Genomic DNA, 18,456 nt, shown 5'->3' on the forward strand with positions numbered 1-18,456 from the left:
CTATATACAGCTATACCACTCTATATACAGCTATACCACTCTATATACAGCTATACCACTCTATATACAGCTATACCACTCTATATACAGCTATACCACTCTATATACAGCTATACCACTCTATATACAGCTATTAACACTTTATATACAGCTATTAACACTTTATATACAGCTATACCACTCTATATACAGCTAATTACACTTTATATACAGCTATACCACTCTATATACAGCTATACCACTCTATATACAGCTATACCACTCTATATACAGCTATACCACTCTATATACAGCTATACCACTCTATATACAGCTATACCACTCTATATACAGCTATTAACACTTTATATACAGCTATACCACTCTATATACAGCTATTAACACTTTATATACAGCTATACCACTCTATATACAGCTATACCACTCTATATACAGCTATACCACTCTATATACAGCTATACCACTCTATATACAGCTATTAACACTTTATATACAGCTATACCACTCTATATACAGCTAATTACACTTTATATACAGCTAATACCACTCTTTATACAGCTAATTACACTTTATATACAGCTAAATACCACTCTATATACAGCTAATTACACTTTATATACAGCTATACCACTCTATATACAGCTAATAACTTTATATACAGCTATACCACTCTATATACAGCTAATTACACTTTATATACAGCTAAATACCACTCTATATACAGCTATTAACACTTTATATACAGCTAAATACCACTCTATATACAGCTAATTACACTTTATATACAGCTAATACCACTCTAATTAGCTGTATATAGAGTGGTATAGCTGTATATAGAGTGGTATTAGCTGTATATAAAGTGTAATTAGCTGTATATAGAGTGGTATAGCTGTATATACACTCTATATACAGCTAATAACACTTTATATACAGCTAAATACCACTCTATATACAGCTAATAACACTTTATATACAGCTAATACCACTCTATATACAGCTATTAACACTTTATATACAGCTAAATACCACTCTATATACAGCTAATAACATTTTATATACAGCTAATCATACACTATATACAGCTAATAGCTCTCTATATACAGCTAATAGCTCTCTATATACAGCTAATAGCTCTCTATATACAGCTAATAGCTCTCTATATACAGCTAATAGCTCTCTATATACAGCTAATAGCTCTCTATAGACAGCTAATAGCTCTCTATATACAGCTAATAGCTCTCTATATACAGCTAAATGCCACTCTATATACAGCTAATAGCTCTCTATAGACAGCTAAATACCACTCTATATACAGCTAATAACACTTTATATACAGCTAATAATACACTATATACAGCTAATAGCTCTCTATATACAGCTAATAGCTCTCTATATACAGCTAATAGCTCTCTATATACAGCTAATAGCTCTCTATATACAGCTAATAGCTCTCTATATACAGCTAATAGCTCTCTATATACAGCTAATAGCTCTCTATAGACAGCTAATAGCTCTCTATATACAGCTAATAGCTCTCTATAGACAGCTAATAGCTCTCTATAGACAGCTAATAGCTCTCTATAGACAGCTAATAGCTCTCTATAGACAGCTAATAGCTCTCTATATACAGCTAATAGCTCTCTATATACAGCTAATAGCTCTCTATATACAGCTAAATGCCACTCTATATACAGCTAATAGCTCTCTATAGACAGCTAAATAACACTTTATATACAGCTAATAACACTTTATATACAGCTAATAGCTCTCTATATACAGTTAATAGCTCTCTATATACAGTTAATAGCTCTCTATATACAGCTAATAGCTCTCTATATACAGCTAATAGCTCTCTATATACAGCTAATAGCTCTCTATATACAGCTAATAGCTCTCTATATACAGCTAATAGCTCTCTATATACAGCTAATAGCTCTCTATATACAGCTAATAGCTCTCTATATACAGCTAATAGCTCTCTATATATAGCTAAATGCCACTCTTTATACAGCTAAATGCCACTCTTTATACAGCTAAATGCCACTCTTTATACAGTGGGTACTGAAACGAATAACCCCCCTTGAAAACATCACATTTTGTTGCTTTACAGCCTGAAATAAAGACAGACGTAGTTTTTGTTTATCCAGTTGTAATTACTCAGTGCAACTTATAACATTCAAGTGAAAGATATAACGCCAACATGTCAGGCAAAAATAAAGACAATTCAAAAACAGAATCACTGAGTTAGAAATATTACTTGTAAACTCAATCAGGTGTAGCTAATCATTTTCTCAACGGCACACACAAAGCCATTTGACCTTCAACTGTGATCAGCTGTGGGCATATTGATTAGCTCAGCATGAAAATAGCTTTCCTGGAGCATCTCAGTCCCTGGTATTGCAACTGAAGCAAACAATAAACTATGGGTGGCATGGCACTATCAAAAGATCTCCGGGATAAAGTTGTGGACTGGCACAAGTCAGGAGATGGATACAAGAAAATATCAAAGGCTTTATCAATGCCTAGAAGCACAGTAAAGTCTATTATTAAACTGAAGGTCCATTTTGATGAATTAGTGCCCGGTTTTTAATAAGCCTATTAAAAACAAGAGCACTTTAATTCATCAAAATTGACATTTCACTGTTTTCTTCAAAAACTTAACTTTTAATCCTGAATGCCGCTCCAGCGATTCCCCCCGCCCGTCGGAAGCCTCTGCAGACGTCAGAAATGATGAATCAGGCTTCCTCTAATCACAGCTTCCCCCCCAGGGGAATCTTGGCCTGATGCAACGCTGTGATTGGAGGAAGCCGTATTCGTCATTTTGGACCCGCGTAGATGGCTTGTGATGGGCGGTGGAAGTGCTGGAGCGGCTGCCAGGATTAAAAGGTAACGTTTTTGAAGAAAACCGTGAAATGTCAATTTTGATGAATTAAAGTGCCCTTGTTTTTAATAGGTTTATTAAAAACTTGGCACTAATTCATCAAAATGGACCTTCACTTTAAGAAGTGGAAGGTATTTGATACAACACAGACCCTCTCTGGATCAGGATGTCACTCCAAACTGGATAAAAGAGCCAGGAGGAAACTCGTCAGAGAAGATTCCAAGAGGCCCACAGCAACTCTGAAGCAGTTGCAGGAATTTATGACAGAGTGGTCATTGTGTGCATGTGACAACAATGTCACAAATTCTCCACAAATGTGGCTTGTATTGGGAGGGTTGCAAGAAAAAAGCCACTCCTCAAGAAAGGCCACATGCAGTCACGACTGAGCTTTGCCATAACACACCTAGGAGATTCTGAGGCCACATGGGAAAAAAAAAAGGTGTTATGGTCAGATGAGACTAAAATTGAATTATTTGGCCTTAACACCAAACGATAAATCTGGAGGAAATCCAATACAGCTCACCATCCAAATAACACCATACCTACGGTAAAGCATGGAGGTAGTAATATCCTGTTATGGGGGTGTTTCTCTGCAGCAGGCACTGGAGTACTTGTCAGGATAGAAGGAATAATGGATGGGGCAAAATACAGTCAATTTATTGAGGAAAATCTGCTGTCCTCTGCTAGGAAGTTGTCAATAGGAAGAAGGTTTACCTTTCAACATGACAATGACCCAAATCACACAGCAAAAATTACCACACAGTGTTTTGAAGGAGAAAAAGGTGAATGCCCTTGCATGGCCTAGACAGAGCCCAGACTTAAACCCCATTGAATATCTGTGGCATGACTTGTAGACTGCAGTTTACAAACAGTCACCATTAAATGTAATGGAACTGGAGCAGTTCTGTAAATAAGACTGGGCAAATATTGCACAGTCCTAGATGTGCAAAGTTAGTAGAAACATATACCAACAGACTAAAGGCTGTAATTAAAGCAAAAAGTGGTTCAACAAAATACTGACACACAGGGATGATCCTTTTTCCAACTCAGTGATTCTGTTTTTGAATTGTCTTTTTCCTTCCTAAGATATGGAGAGTCCACAAATTCAATTAATAGTAGGAATATCACTCCTGGCCAGCAGGAGGAGGCAAAGAGCACCACAGCAAAACTGTTAAGTGTCATTCTCCTACCCATAATCCCCAGTCATTCTTTTTGCTTCTGTCAATATAGGAGGTGAAGTTTGGTGTCAAATTCCTTTTTCGGGTACTTTTCACTGCAAGCAAGGATTTGGGTTTAGCTGAGTCCACGTCAATCTCTTTAGTAGAGTAGTGGTGGCTTTTAAGCAGTTAGGAAGTTGTGAGGTAGTCCTTGCTTTGTTTACCAACACATTGCTGCCCATGGTACAGAAAGCCAGAGTTGGTTACTCTGTTCTTTCTTTTTTCTACAGGTCTCTGTAAGGAGTATGTGTCCTTTCTCGCCTTGTGAGCTGTCTTTCTGCTGGACAGCTAGACTGCAGGTAAGTGCTTTTGTCTTCTAAGTCTTGGAGACTTGCACTTCAGAAGAATGTCATATGCAGTAAATGGGGACATTTTTAATATTCTTTATCCAGGATTTTCTTTGGCAGTGGGCAGGCACATTATGTATGTTGAGACTAGGGGTTAATCTTCCCTTTATTGGGACGTTTTTCTTCTTTGGGCTAATTTTGTTGAAATACTGTGTAACTTAAGTTTTTTACAGGGATTTATGTATAAACTTAAATTTTAGCAGTTGGTTTTCTTTGCTTGCTTAGCTATAAAATGGCTAACTGACAGACTGCTTGAGCGTTTGTGTAAATTAATCTCCAATGTTGTAGGTAAAGGGAAACGTGCGCCTTTTACTTGCTGCGTAGTTTCCTCTCTCTGCCGGTCATGTGACTTCTCTCTGCTGTTGGATATTCACGGAGCGGCGTCATTGAATTTCAGTCTCTTCAGTGTCTATTATATGATCGTTTTAGAGACTTTTGGCAGCCAAATTGTGTATGTAAGGCACCTCAGCCTGTCTGAGGTATAGGGGGCCTGATTGGCTTTATTATTTTAAATAATTTTTGCATAACGTTAAGCGGCTGTGGTATTAAAAATTCTTAAAATGACAGTGTATTTAAAAAATTTCTACAATTTATGGAATTTTTTCTTTAGTATTATGGACATGGACCAAGACTGTGTCTTTTCACAAATGCTTGTTATGCCTTGAGGCACAAATAATTTTGCCTATGCAATTCTGTGCTGCATGCTTAGCTAGAACACTTCAATTTAAAGATAAATTGTTGCCCTCTGAGCCCAATGTATCTCAGGATGATGCTGTTCAGGCAGTGCCACAGATTTCTCCTTAAATGCCCCAAGATGGCGTCATATACAGTGCCCTGCAGTTCCTCTCAGCCTCCTAGAGAAGTTTATTTGCCTTCAGATTTTGCTGCACATGTATCTTCTGCAGTATCTGCGGCATTATCTGCTTTTCCTATGCTGGGAAAACGCAAGAGGAAAATTAAAGATTCAGATAGTAAGGTTTCTGTTCCACCTACTGCTACGCAGGTTGCCCTCCCTCATAAGTCTGATGAGGAGGATACATTGGTAGTCTCTGAGGGTGAAATCTCAGATTCGAACAGTATTATTCCTTCATCTGATACTGAAGAAGTAAACTTCAGATTTAAGCTTGAACACCTTTGTGTACTGTTAAAGGAGGTATTGGTTACTTTGGACGACTCCAATACTTCTGTCGTTGTCAACCCTAAGAAGTCTAGTAAACGGGTGGAAAAGACAAGAAGAACAGACTCGAAGGACGTCAAAGTAATTTTCGTTCCTTTCGTAACTTCAAAGGTCAAAAGTCTTCCTCTCCCTCTTCCAAGCAGGAGCAGTCCAAGTCTTCCTGGAAGCCCAATCAGTCTTGGAAAAAGGGGAAGCAATCAAAGAAACCATCAGCTGAGTCTAAGCATGAAGGGTCAGCCCCGGGTCCGGGATCAGATTAAGTGGGTGACAGACTTTCCGTGTTTTGTCAAGCGTGGAAACAAGATGTCCCAGATCCTTGGGCTGTGGGCATAGTATCTCAGGGTTACAAAATAGAATTAAAAACTTTCCCTCCCAGGGGCAGATTCCACCTCTCAAGATTATCTGCAGACAAGGTAAAAAGAGGCATTCTTGAACTGCGTTCAGGACCTTTCTTCCCTGGGAGTAATAGTTCCAGTAAGGGAACAGGGTCTAGGATTCTATTCAAATCTGTTCGCGATTCCCAAAAAAGAGGGAACTTTTTGACCCATTTTAGACCTAAAGTGCCTCAACAAGTTTCTCAGGGTACCGTCCTCCAAATTTGAAACCATTCGTTCCATTCTTCCTTTGGTCCAAGATGGTCAGTTCATGACGACCATACACCTGAAGGACGCGTATCTTTATGTTCCCATTAACAGGGATCATCACAAATTCCTGAGATTCTAGACAAACCCTTTCAGTTTGTGACTCTTCCGTTTGGACTTGCCACAGCTCCCAGAATTCTCTCAAAGGTTCTGGGGGCTCTCTTGGCAGTGATCAGGTCCCGGGGAATTGCAGTAGTGCCATACCTGGGAGAAATATTGGTTCAGGCGTCATCTTTTCAACAAGCAAACTCTATCATACAGAGATCTTGTTGTCTTTTTTACGTTCCCACGGTTGGAAAGTGAATCTGGAAAAGAGTTCCCTTGTTTCAGCTACAAGGGTGGTTTTCTTAGGGACCATAATACATTCCCTATCTATGAAAATTTTTCTGACGGAGGTCAGAAAATCCAAAATTCTCTCCTCCTTTCCTCTCTCTTCAGTCTACTGTTCGGCCATCAGTGGCTCAATTTATGGAGGTAATTGGTCTGATGGTTGCTTCCATGGACATCATTCCCTTTGCTCGATTCCATTTGAGAGCTCTGCAATTATGCATGCTCAGACAATGGAACGGAGACCATTCGGATCTGTCTCAGAGGATAGATCTAGACCAGTCGACAAGAGACTCTCTCCTGTCGTGGCTTTCTCAGGACCATCTGTCTCATGGCACATGCTTCCGGAGACCTTCCTGGGTAATTGTGACCACGTACGCCAGCCTGCTAGGCTGGGGAGAAGTTTGGGACTCGTTAAAGGCGCAGGGACTGTGGACTCGGTAGGAGTCTGCTCTCGCCATAAACATCATGGAGTTGAGAGAGATTTACAATGCTCTGATGGCTTGGCCTCAATTGTCTTTAGCCCGGTTTATCAGGTTTCAGTTGGACAACATCACCTCAGTGGCTTACATAAACCACCAGGGAGGAACTCAGAGTTCCTTAGCCATGAAGGAGGTGGCACGGATTATTCAGTGGTCGGAAGCTCACAATTGTTGTCTGTCTGCCATCCACATTCCTTGAGTGGACAACTGGGAAACGGATTTCCTGAGCAGACAGACATTTCATCCCGGGGAGTGGGCTCTCTATCCGGAGGTGTTCTCCAGGTTAACCCTCAAAGGGGGGTGCCAGAGTTTTATCTGATGGCGTCTCGGAAGAATGCCAAGCTTCCAATGTTCGGTTCAAGATCAAGAGATCCCCAGGCCGCTCCGATAGATGCTCAGGCGGTTCCTTGGGGTTTCCTACATTTGCGCTCCTTCCACAAGTTATTGCTCGTATCAAACGGAAGAGAGCGTCGGTAATTCTAATAGCTCCTGCATGGCCTCGCAGGATCTGGTATGCAGACCTAGTGAAGATGTCATCTCTGCCGCCTTCTAACTCCGGCTTTTTCCATCCAAATCTCATTTCTTTGAAGCTGACTGCTTGGAGATTGAAAGCTTAGTTCTGTCTAAGTGTCATTGAGACCATGATCCAGACTCGCAAGCCTGTTACCCGAAAAATTTACCATAAGGTATGGAGTAAATTACTTTATTGGTGTGATTCTAAGGGCTACTTGGAGTAGGGACAGGATTCCTAGAATTTTGTCTTTTCTCCAGGAAGATCTGGAGAAAGGGTTGGCAGTTCTCTGAAAGGTCAGATTTCTGCATTATCTATTTTGTTTCACAAGCGTCTGGTGGATGTGCCAGATATTCAATCTTTTTGTTAGGCCCTGGTCAGAATCAGGCCTTTGTTTAAACCTGTTGCCCCTCCTTGGAGCCTTAATATTGTTGTTAAAGTTTTGCAGCAGGCTCAGTTTGAGCCAATGCATTCCATAGATATTAAGTTGATATCTTGGATGATTTTGTTTCTTATTGCTATCTCTTCTGCTCGGAGAGTTTCAGAACTTTCGGCTTTGCAGTGTGATTCGCCTTACCTTATTTTTCATACGGATAAGGCGGTTCTTCGTACTAATTCGGAGTTTCTTCCTTAAGTGGTTTCGGATAGAAATATTAATCAGGAAATTGTTGTTCCTTCTCTCTGTCCCAATCCTTCTCATAAAGAGCTTCTGTTGCACAACTTGGATGTGCATGCTCTAAAATTCTACCTACAGGCGACTAAGGATTCTCGCCAGTCTTCTACCCTGTTTGTTTGTTTCTCAGGAAAGCGTAAGGGTCAGAAGGCTATTTCTACTTCTCTTTCCCTCTGGTTGAGAAGTATGATTCGTCGTTTTGCTTATGAGATTACTGGACAGCAGCCTCCTGAGAGAATTACTGCTCATTTCACTAGGGCTGTCTCCTCTTCTTTGGCTTTCAAATATGAAGCTTCTGTGGAACAGATTTGCAAGGCTGCAACTTGGTCCTCTCTGCATAATTTTTCAAAATTTTACAAATTTAATACTTTTGCCTCTGCTGAGGCCTCTTTTGGGAGAAAGGTTCTTCAAGCGGGGGTGCCTTCTGTTTAGGTCTGCCTGTCTTGTTCTCCCTCCTTGTTCATTCTGTGTTCTCTAGCTTGGGTATTGGTTCCCACTAGTAATTGAATGACGTTGTGGACTCTCCATGTCTTAGGAAAGAAAACAAAATGTATACATGAGTTAGTAAAGGGAGAAAAAATCCTGGAAAAAATATACCTGGATAAAAGACAGGGAATTCAGCACTCTTTTTTTAAAGAAATTTATTTAGCTTATAGAAATAAGAATAATTAAATGGTGTATCCAAAAAGAGCTTGGATTGCCAGGAGAGAAGGCGATCTCTAACACCCTCTTAACTTGGTCTCCTTGTATGTGTAGCAACCAATAAGCAATACAGAAGATACAATAAAATGTATATATATTCAGCAACTGAAGATTTACATAAATGAAGTAAGTTAACATTCAAACCTGACCGGTCAGGGGACTATGTAGGTGCCTGTACAGGAAAATTGCATGCAGATTTTTACCTCTTACATCGATGTGCAGCAAGTTAGGCATCAAGCAATTATTAGCCTCTTACATCAACATATAGCAAGTTAGGCATCTATTAGTACATACATTTTACAAATATATTAGTGGGGAACAGCAACCAAACTACTACACCCAGCTGCGTACGGCACCTTAGTGTATAAGGCTTAATGCCGGGCAGGTGTTAAGTTTTGGGATCTAAGTAGTTACTGATAGCGTGTCCCCAGAATATGTACACTTGTTTGGGTCAAGTTGCAAAAAAGCAAAAGGCAAGATTCAATATCAATGTACTCAGCAAAATAAGTAGACTAGTGATCACATCATTTTCTGAAGGTAGTTTATTTTTTGTTGTTAGAGTCCTTAGATTAGTCATGCAAGCAGGCAATGTGTTAGCCATAAAGCAGGAAAGCAAGATGTAAAGGAATGCAGGATAGCAAGTCAGTAAATGTATGATTTATATGCATCGAGCATTATCAACTTTGCAATTTCCTTTCGAAATCAAGGACTTATGATGAGCCCCCTCAACAGGGTAGCTGTATCAAACTCGTAGTAAAGCTTGCCTATCAATCAGGCAACAGTCTTAGAAGCATACGACCTGAATCCAGATAGATCTTCAAGCTGGTACTATGCATCAGAGCCTTCTTGACCTCCGGAAGAATCTTTGGTTTAAGTCCAGTCAAGCGCCTACACTTGCAGAATGTTTGTTCTCTGGCACAAACACAGACCACATGTGCCGGTTCGGCTTGTCCAATGCCGACGCGCGTTTCACCCGCTAGGTATGTCGGGCTTCGTCAGGGCGTGATGACGCAGGGAGCTTTGCATCTCCCTTTTAAGCTCGCCAGACTATGAGCCCCTACTGGGGAGTGAAAGATGTTATAAGATACCTCTATGAGAAAGAAAATTAAAAGGGTACATACTGCCTGTAACGTACCTGAGCTCAAACAAGCTCATATTATAGAAATTAAAGTTTAGCTAGGATACATAAACAAAATGATATAAAGTTTTGTCAATATTCATATTGCTGATATATATACATATTAGGTAATAACGATAAAACGGAGAGTAAGTTTACTCATTAAACTATACGGCCCTAGTTTCATACACTTATATCATACTAGTGTGTGACATTATAACTATTGTAGTTTAGATACATGTCTGATCAGCGGCATTAAGCCTTATACACTAAAGTGCCGTACGCAGCTGGGTGTAGTAGTTTGGTTGCTGTTCCCCACTAATATATTTGTAAAATGTATGTACTAATAGATGCCTAACTTGCTATATGTTGATGTAAGAGGCCAATAATTGCTTGATGCCTAACTTGCTGCACATCGATGTAAGAGGTAAAAATCTGCATGCAATTTTCCTGTACAGGCACCTACATAGTCCCCTGACCGGTCAGGTTTGAATGTTAACTTACTTCATTTATGTAAATCTTCAGTTGCTGAATATAAATACACTATATTGTATCTTCTGTATTGCTTATTGGTTGCTACACATACAAGAAGACCAAGTTAAGAGGGTGTTAGAGATCGTCTTCTCTCCTGGCAATCCAAGCTCTTTTTGGATACACCATTTAATTATTCTTATTTCTATGAGCTAAATAAATTTCTTTAAAAAAAAGAGTGCTGAATTCCCTGTCTTTTATCCAGGTATATTTTTTCCAGGATTTTTTCTCCCTTTACTAACTCATGTATGATATTGAAGGGTCTGCACCAATTATATTGATATATTCTCGACTAAACCAGTAAGTAATTAAGAACTGGTTGGTTGCTCACATTTAGCTCTAAGCAGTTGCGTCCCCTCAGTATAATTCTTGAATAAAACAAAATGTATGCTTACCTGATGATAAATATCCATCTTTCCGGATATGGAGAGTCCACGACCCCACCCTTTATTAAGACCGTTATTTTTTTACTAAACCTCAGTTGTGGACTCTCCATATACTGAAAGAAAGAAATTTATCAGGTAAGCATAAATTTTGTTTTTTGTCTGAGATGTTGGCGTTATATCCTTCACTTAGATGTAATTACAACTGGGTAAACAAAAACTGTGTCTGTCTTTATTTCAGGCTGCAAAGCAACAAAATGTGATTATTTTCAAGGGTGGGGGTGATTCTTTTCAATACCCACTGTATACAGCTAATAATGCTCTATATACAGCTAAATAACTCTGTCTCTGTCTCTCTGTCTCGTTATCTCTGTCTCTCTGTCTCGTTATCTCTGTCTCGTTATCTCTGTCTCTCTGTCTCGTTATCTCTGTCTCTCTCTCTCGTTATCTCTGTCTCTCTCTCTCGTTATCTCTGTCTCTCTCTCGTTATCTCTGTCTCTCTCTCTCGTTATCTCTGTCTCTCTCGTTATCTCTGTCTCTCTCTCGTTATCTCTGTGTGTCTCTCTCTCTCTCTCGTTATCTCTGTCTCTCTCTCTCTCTCTCTCTCTCTCTCGTTGTCTCTGTCTCTCTCTCGTTATCTCTGTGTCTCTCTCTCTCTCTCGTTATCTCTGTCTCTCTCTCTCTCGTTATCTCTGTCTCTCTCTCTCTCGTTATCTCTGTCTCTCTCTCTCTCGTTATCTCTGTCTCTCTCGTTATCTCTGTGTCTCTCTCGTTATCTCTGTGTCTCTCTCGTTATCTCTGTGTCTCTCTCGTTATCTCTGTGTCTCTCTCGTTATCTCTGTGTCTCTCTCGTTATCTCTGTGTCTCTCTCGTTATCTCTGTGTCTCTCTCGTTATCTCTGTGTCTCTCTCGTTATCTCTGTGTCTCTCTCGTTATCTCTGTGTCTCTCTCGTTATCTCTGTGTCTCTCTCGTTATCTCTGTGTCTCTCTCGTTATATCTCTGTGTCTCTCTCGTTATATCTCTGTGTCTCTCTCGTTATATCTCTGTGTCTCTCTCGTTATATCTCTGTGTCTCTCTCGTTATATCTCTGTGTCTCTCTCGTTATATCTCTGTGTCTCTCTCGTTATATCTCTGTGTCTCTCTCGTTATATCTCTGTGTCTCTCTCGTTATCTCTCTCTCTCGTTATCTCTGTCTCTCTCTCTCGTTATCTCTGTCTCTCTCTCTCGTTACCTCTGTCTCTCTCTCGTTATCTCTGTCTCTCTCTCTCGTTATCTCTGTCTCTCTCTCGTTATCTCTGTCTCTCTCTCGTTATCTCTGTCTCTCTCTCGTTATCTCTGTCTCTCTCTCGTTATCTCTGTCTCTCTCTCGTTATCTCTGTCTCTCTCTCGTTATCTCTGTCTCTCTCTCGTTATCTCTGTCTCTCTCTCGTTATCTCTGTCTCTCGTTATCTCGTTATTTCTCTCTCTCGTTTCCTTTACGTTGCTCACTAGTGCTCTCATTTCAGGCCATGCATTTGGCGTCCTGTACTGGTGGTTTGGCACAACGTGGTATCGTGTCACCACCTCGGCTTCTCTTCTTGATGTCTTCATATTAACCAGGTCAGTATTGAGTATGAATAAAAGCATGAAAGGTCTGTTTATGTGTTATACAGCTTGCTCACATATACACAAACACACTTGCACATACACACAAACCAGTATACACTCAGATGAGTGCGTTCATACACACAAATACACACAGACCAGTGTACAGACACACACACCAGTGTACACACACACATCTGGGTACATGCACTGGTGTATGGACGCGCACACCTACAGACACGCACAGGTATATTTATGTGCACACGTATGGGTAAATTTATGTGCACACGTACGGAGACACACGCACTGGTATATTTATGTGCACACGTACGGAGACACACGCACGGGTATATTTAAGTGCACACATACGGAGACACACGCACAGGTATATTTATGTGCACACGCACGGGTATATTTATGTGCACACGTACGGGCACATGCGCTGGTGTATTTATGTGCAGTCATGCGGGCACACGCACTGGTGTATTTATGTGCACACGTACGAGCACACGCACTGGTGTATTTATGTGCAGACGTGCGAGCACACGCACTGGTGTATTTATGTGCAGACGTGCGGGCACACGCACTGGTGCATTTATGTGCAGACGTGCGGGCACACGCATTAATCTGCCTGATGGTCTCACCAACCCACCTCTCTGCATTGGTCACTTCAGGGGAATTTTGTAAGAGGCCTTTAAGATTTCACCAGATAAGGGGATTAATGTCTTTTATTGCTATCGAGTGATTATCACAGTAATGATAATGATCACCGGCACTAACCGTAGCCTCATTTTGTTGTGACACTGATGTTTGAGGACTTAAAAAGAGGACTTAACAGAAATAAGAAAACTGACAGGTTGTAGAAATAGATGTTACTTTGTACATAGTATGTTTTGGGTTTATATACGCCGTATGCCGTAGAAACTTACATACAAGTTACATTTTTTGCATTTAATAATGTGTTTTCCCATGTTAGGGTGTGTTTTGTACGTCACAGAACAACTAAAAACAGCTCCAGCATAGGGGTGTGAAATAGCTGAGCACTCAAGCGGTTAAAAGTATCAAGAAAACCTGCTGCGTAAATGCCAGGAAATAAAAAGCTGAAAACAAACCTGTTGTGGCTCAAGAAGACGTGTGCGCAGGATGCACCTGTATATGTCACACACAAGACAAAACCACTACAGTCAAATTGCCATAGCTGATTATTTATTTGTCACCATAGCACTGTCATAAGCTCTGTACTGCAGTCTGCGAATCGCTGTCCCTGCACTCTGCGAATCGCTGTCTCTGCGAATCGCTGTCCCTGCACTCTGCGTATCGCTGTCCCTGCACTCTGCGTATCGCTGTCCCTGCACTCTGCGTATCGCTGTCCCTGCACTCTGCGTATCGCTGTCCCTGCACTCTGCGTATCGCTGTCCCTGCACTCTGCGTATCGCTGTCCCTGCACTCTGCGTATCGCTGTCCCTGCGTCCTTGTAAGGAATATGAATGCATTACGCTATAATCTAATTTCATACCATTGTATCACTAACTTTGGAACCCTATTGGTTTCTCCACTGGCTGTACAAGAGAGATTTTGAGAATTCACGTTTTGCCTTCCATGCTAGTGCACTATTCCGCAGCACATTCTCTCACACCTCACAAGCATTATTTGTATCCCATATCTGGATAATAATCCCATATCTTTTTTGAATGTGGACCTTAAACTGTGGAGTTTAAGTGTTTTTAAAAGTATGTATGTGTAGCGATTGTAACAATAAAAATTAGGAATGAAAGGTTATTTTGTATTTATTTTGCTATTTGATGTAGTACAACCTTATCAACCTCTCTATTAAAATGTGTGATTGCTGTGTCAGTGTTATTTCTACCTATTGCTTGTATGGTGTGCGCCCCCATGTGTCTACCTAAGGTACTGGCAGTTACAGACAGATTGTGTATAGTTATTTGTACTTTTAATTTAAATGCATTTTGTATACGGTACAGCAATACAATCCACTCACATTTGTACACTTTTAAATGATTTCAAACATTTTGGCCTTGATTACAAGTGGAGCGCTAATTTATCGCACGCCCGTAAATGGGCAAATTCTTCCGTTTACGGGTGTGCGTGATAAATAACCAGCCATTACAAGTGAGAGATAAGATCTCTGGTTAATTTTCTAAATGTCCCCCGATTGGCCCCAAACTTAAAGGGACATTATACACTCATTTTTTTTCTTTGCATAAATGTTTTGTAGATGATCTATTTATATAGCCCATAAAGTTTTTTTTTTTTTTTAAATAAATGTATAGTTTTGCTTATTTTTAAAAAACATTGCTCTGATTTTCCTATTCCTAACCAAGCCCCAAAGTTTTATGTGAATACTGTCAGCAACCTTCTCTAGCTTGCTCCTGTTTGTGTAAAGGGTCTTTTCATATGTAAAAGAAGGGGGAGGGGGGAGTGTCTTATTTCCCACTTGCAGTGGGCTTTCCAGCTACCTTTTCAACAGAGCCAAACTGACAGCTTCTAAGTAAGTTTTTAAACAGTTTTATACTGGATTTCTCCAACATAGGTGTGTCCGGTCCACGGCGTCATCCTTACTTGTGGGATATTCTCTTCCCCAACAGGAAATGGCAAAGAGCCCAGCAAAGCTGGTCACATGATCCCTCCTAGGCTCCGCCTTCCCCAGTCATTTTCTTTGCCGTTGCACAGGCAACATCTCCACGGAGATGGCTCAGAGTTTTTTGGTGTTTAAATGTAGTTTTTATTCTTCAATCAAGAGTTTGTTATTTTAAAATAGTGCTGGTATGTACTATTTACTCTGAAACAGAAAAGAGATGAAGATTTCTGTTTGTAAGAGGAAAATGATTTTAGCAACCGTTACTAAAATCGATGGCTGTTTCCACACAGGACTGTTGAGAGGAATTAACTTCAGTTGGGGGAAACAGTGAGCAGACTTTTGCTGCTTGAGGTATGACACATTTCTAACAAGACTTGGTAATGCTGGAAGCTGTCATTTTCCCTATGGGATCCGGTAAGCCATTTTTATTAAATAAGAATAAAGGGCTTCATAAGGGCTTTAAAGACTGGTAGACATTTTTCTGGGCTAAAACGATTGATTTATAAGCATTTTTCATAGTTTATAGCGTTGAGGAGTTATTTTATTCTTGGGAATTATGTTATAGAAATGGCAGGCACTGTATTGGACACCTTTTTCACTGGGGGCCTTCTCTAATCATAGGCAGAGCCTCATTTTCGCGCCACTAATGCGCAGTTGTTTTTGGGAAGCAAGGCATGCAGATGCATGTGTGAGGAGCTCAGATACATAGAAAAAGCTTACTGAAGGCGTCATTTGGTATCGTATTCCCCTCTGGGCTTGGTTGGGTCTCAGCAAAGCAGATACCAGGGACTGTATAGGGGTTAAATATAAAAACGGCTCCGGTTCCGTTATTTTAAGAGTTAAAACTTTCAAATTTGGTGTGCAATACTTTTAAGGCTTTAAGACACTGTGGTGAAATTTTGGTGAATTTTGAACAATTCCTTCATACTTTTTCACATATTCAGTAATAAAGTGTGTTCAGTTTAAAATTTAAAGTGACAGTAACGGTTTTATTTTAAAACGTTTTTTGTACTTTGTTATCAAGTTTATGCCTGTTTAACATGTCTGAACTATCAGATAGACTATGTTCTGTATGTGAGGAAACCAAGGTTCCTTCTCATTTAAATAGATGTGATGTATGTGACAAACAATTTAGAGAAAATGATGCCCAAGATGATTCCTCAAGTGAGGGGAGTAAGCATGGTACTGCATCATCCCCTCCTTCGTCTACGCCAGTCTTGCCCACACAGGAGGCCCCTAGTACATCTAGTGCGCCAATACTCCTTACTATGCAACAATTAACGGCTGTAATGGATAATTCTATCAAAAACATTTTAGCCAAAATGCCCACTTATCAGCGAAAGCGCGACTGCTCTGTTTTAGAAAATACTGAAGAGCATGAGGACGCTGATGATAATGGTTCTGACATGCCCCTACACCAGTCTGAGGGGGCCAGGGAGGTTTTGTCTGAGGGAGAAATTTCAGATTCAGGGAAAATTTCTCAACAAGCTGAACCTGATGTGATTACATTCAAATTTAAATTGGAACATCTCCGCGCTCTGCTTAAGGAGGTGTTGTCTACTCTGGATGATTGTGACAATTTGGTCATTCCAGAGAAATTATGTAAGATGGACAAGTTCCTAGAGGTCCCGGGGCCCCCCGAAGCTTTTCCTATACCCAAGCGGGTGGCGGACATTGTAAACAAAGAATGGGAAAGGCCCGGCATACCTTTTGTCCCTCCCCCTATATTTAAGAAATTGTTTCCTATGGTCGACCCCAGAAAGGACTTATGGCAGACAGTCCCCAAGGTCGAGGGGGCGGTTTCTACTCTAAACAAACGCACTACTATCCCTATAGAAGATAGTTGTGCTTTCAAAGATCCTATGGATAAAAAATTAGAGGGTTTGCTTAAAAAGATGTTTGTTCAGCAAGGTTACCTTCTACAACCAATTTCATGCATTGTTCCTGTCACTACAGCAGCGTGTTTCTGGTTCGATGAACTAGAAAAGTCGCTCGATAAAGATTCTTCTTATGAGGAGATTATGGACAGAGTTCACGCTCTTAAATTGGCTAACTCTTTTACTTTAGACGCCACTTTGCAATTAGCTAGATTAGCAGCGAAGAATTCAGGGTTTGCTATTGTGGCGCGCAGAGCGCTTTGGCTAAAGTCTTGGTCAGCGGATGCGTCTTCCAAGAACAAATTGCTTAACATACCTTTCAAGGGGAAAACGCTGTTTGGCCCTGACTTGAAAGAGATTATTTCAGATATCACTGGGGGTAAGGGCCACGCCCTTCCTCAGGATAGGTCTTTTAAGGCTAAAAATAAACCAAATTTTCGTCCCTTTCGCAGAAACGGACAAGCCTCAAGTTCTACATCCTCTAAACAAGAGGGTAATACTTCTCAAACCAAGCCAGCCTGGAGGCCAATGCAAGGCTGGAACAAAGGTAAGCAGGCCAAGAAACCTGCCACTGCTACCAAGACAGCATGAGATGCTGGCCCCCGATCCGGGACCGGATCTGGTGGGGGGCAGACTTTCTCTCTTCGCTCAGGCTTGGGCAAGAGATGTTCTGGATCCTTGGGCGCTAGAAATAGTCTCCCAAGGTTATCTTCTGGAATTCAAGGAGCTACCCCCAAGGGGAAGGTTCCACAGGTCTCAATTGTCTTCAGACCACATAAAAAGACAGGCATTCTTACATTGTGTAGAAGACCTGTTAAAAATGGGAGTGATTCATCCTGTTCCATTAGGAGAACAAGGGACGGGATTCTACTCCAATCTGTTCATAGTTCCCAAAAAAGAGGGAACATTCAGACCAATCTTAGATCTCAAGATCCTAAACAAATTTCTCAAGGTTCCATCGTTCAAGATGGAAACCATTCGGACAATTCTTCCTACCATCCAGGAAGGTCAATTCATGACCACGGTGGATTTAAAGGATGCGTATCTACATATTCCTATCCACAAGGAACATCATCGGTTCCTAAGGTTCGCCTTTCTGGACAAGCATTACCAGTTTGTGGCACTTCCATTCGGGTTAGCCACTGCTCCAAGAATTTTCACAAAGGTACTAGGGTCCCTTCTAGCGGTGCTAAGACCAAGGGGCATTGCAGTAGTACCTTACTTGGACGACATACTGATTCAAGCGTCGTCTCTGCCACAAGCAAAGGCTCATACGGACATTGTCCTGGCCTTTCTCAGATCTCACGGGTGGAAAGTGAACGTAGAAAAAAGTTCTTCTTCCTTCCATAGCGCAGTGCATGGAAGTAATAGGTTTGATGGTCGCGGCAATGGACATAGTTCCTTTT

General features: G+C 40.8%; 1 protein-coding gene across 2 annotated transcripts in view; it reads left to right on the top strand.

Annotated features, from left to right (window-relative positions):
* The window catches only part of SUN2 (Sad1 and UNC84 domain containing 2), a 143,257-nt gene that overhangs the window by 15,594 nt on the left and 109,207 nt on the right, over positions 1–18,456 (top strand). For both annotated transcript variants that reach the window (XM_053721311.1, XM_053721310.1), the window contains one exon: positions 12,496–12,589. In XM_053721311.1, the coding sequence (XP_053577286.1) occupies positions 12,496–12,589 (94 nt within the window). The remainder of the gene's footprint in view (positions 1–12,495; positions 12,590–18,456) is intronic.

This window comes from Bombina bombina, chromosome 7 (genome assembly GCF_027579735.1).
Source record: "Bombina bombina isolate aBomBom1 chromosome 7, aBomBom1.pri, whole genome shotgun sequence".
In the NCBI taxonomy this organism is placed as follows: Eukaryota; Metazoa; Chordata; class Amphibia; order Anura; family Bombinatoridae; genus Bombina; species Bombina bombina.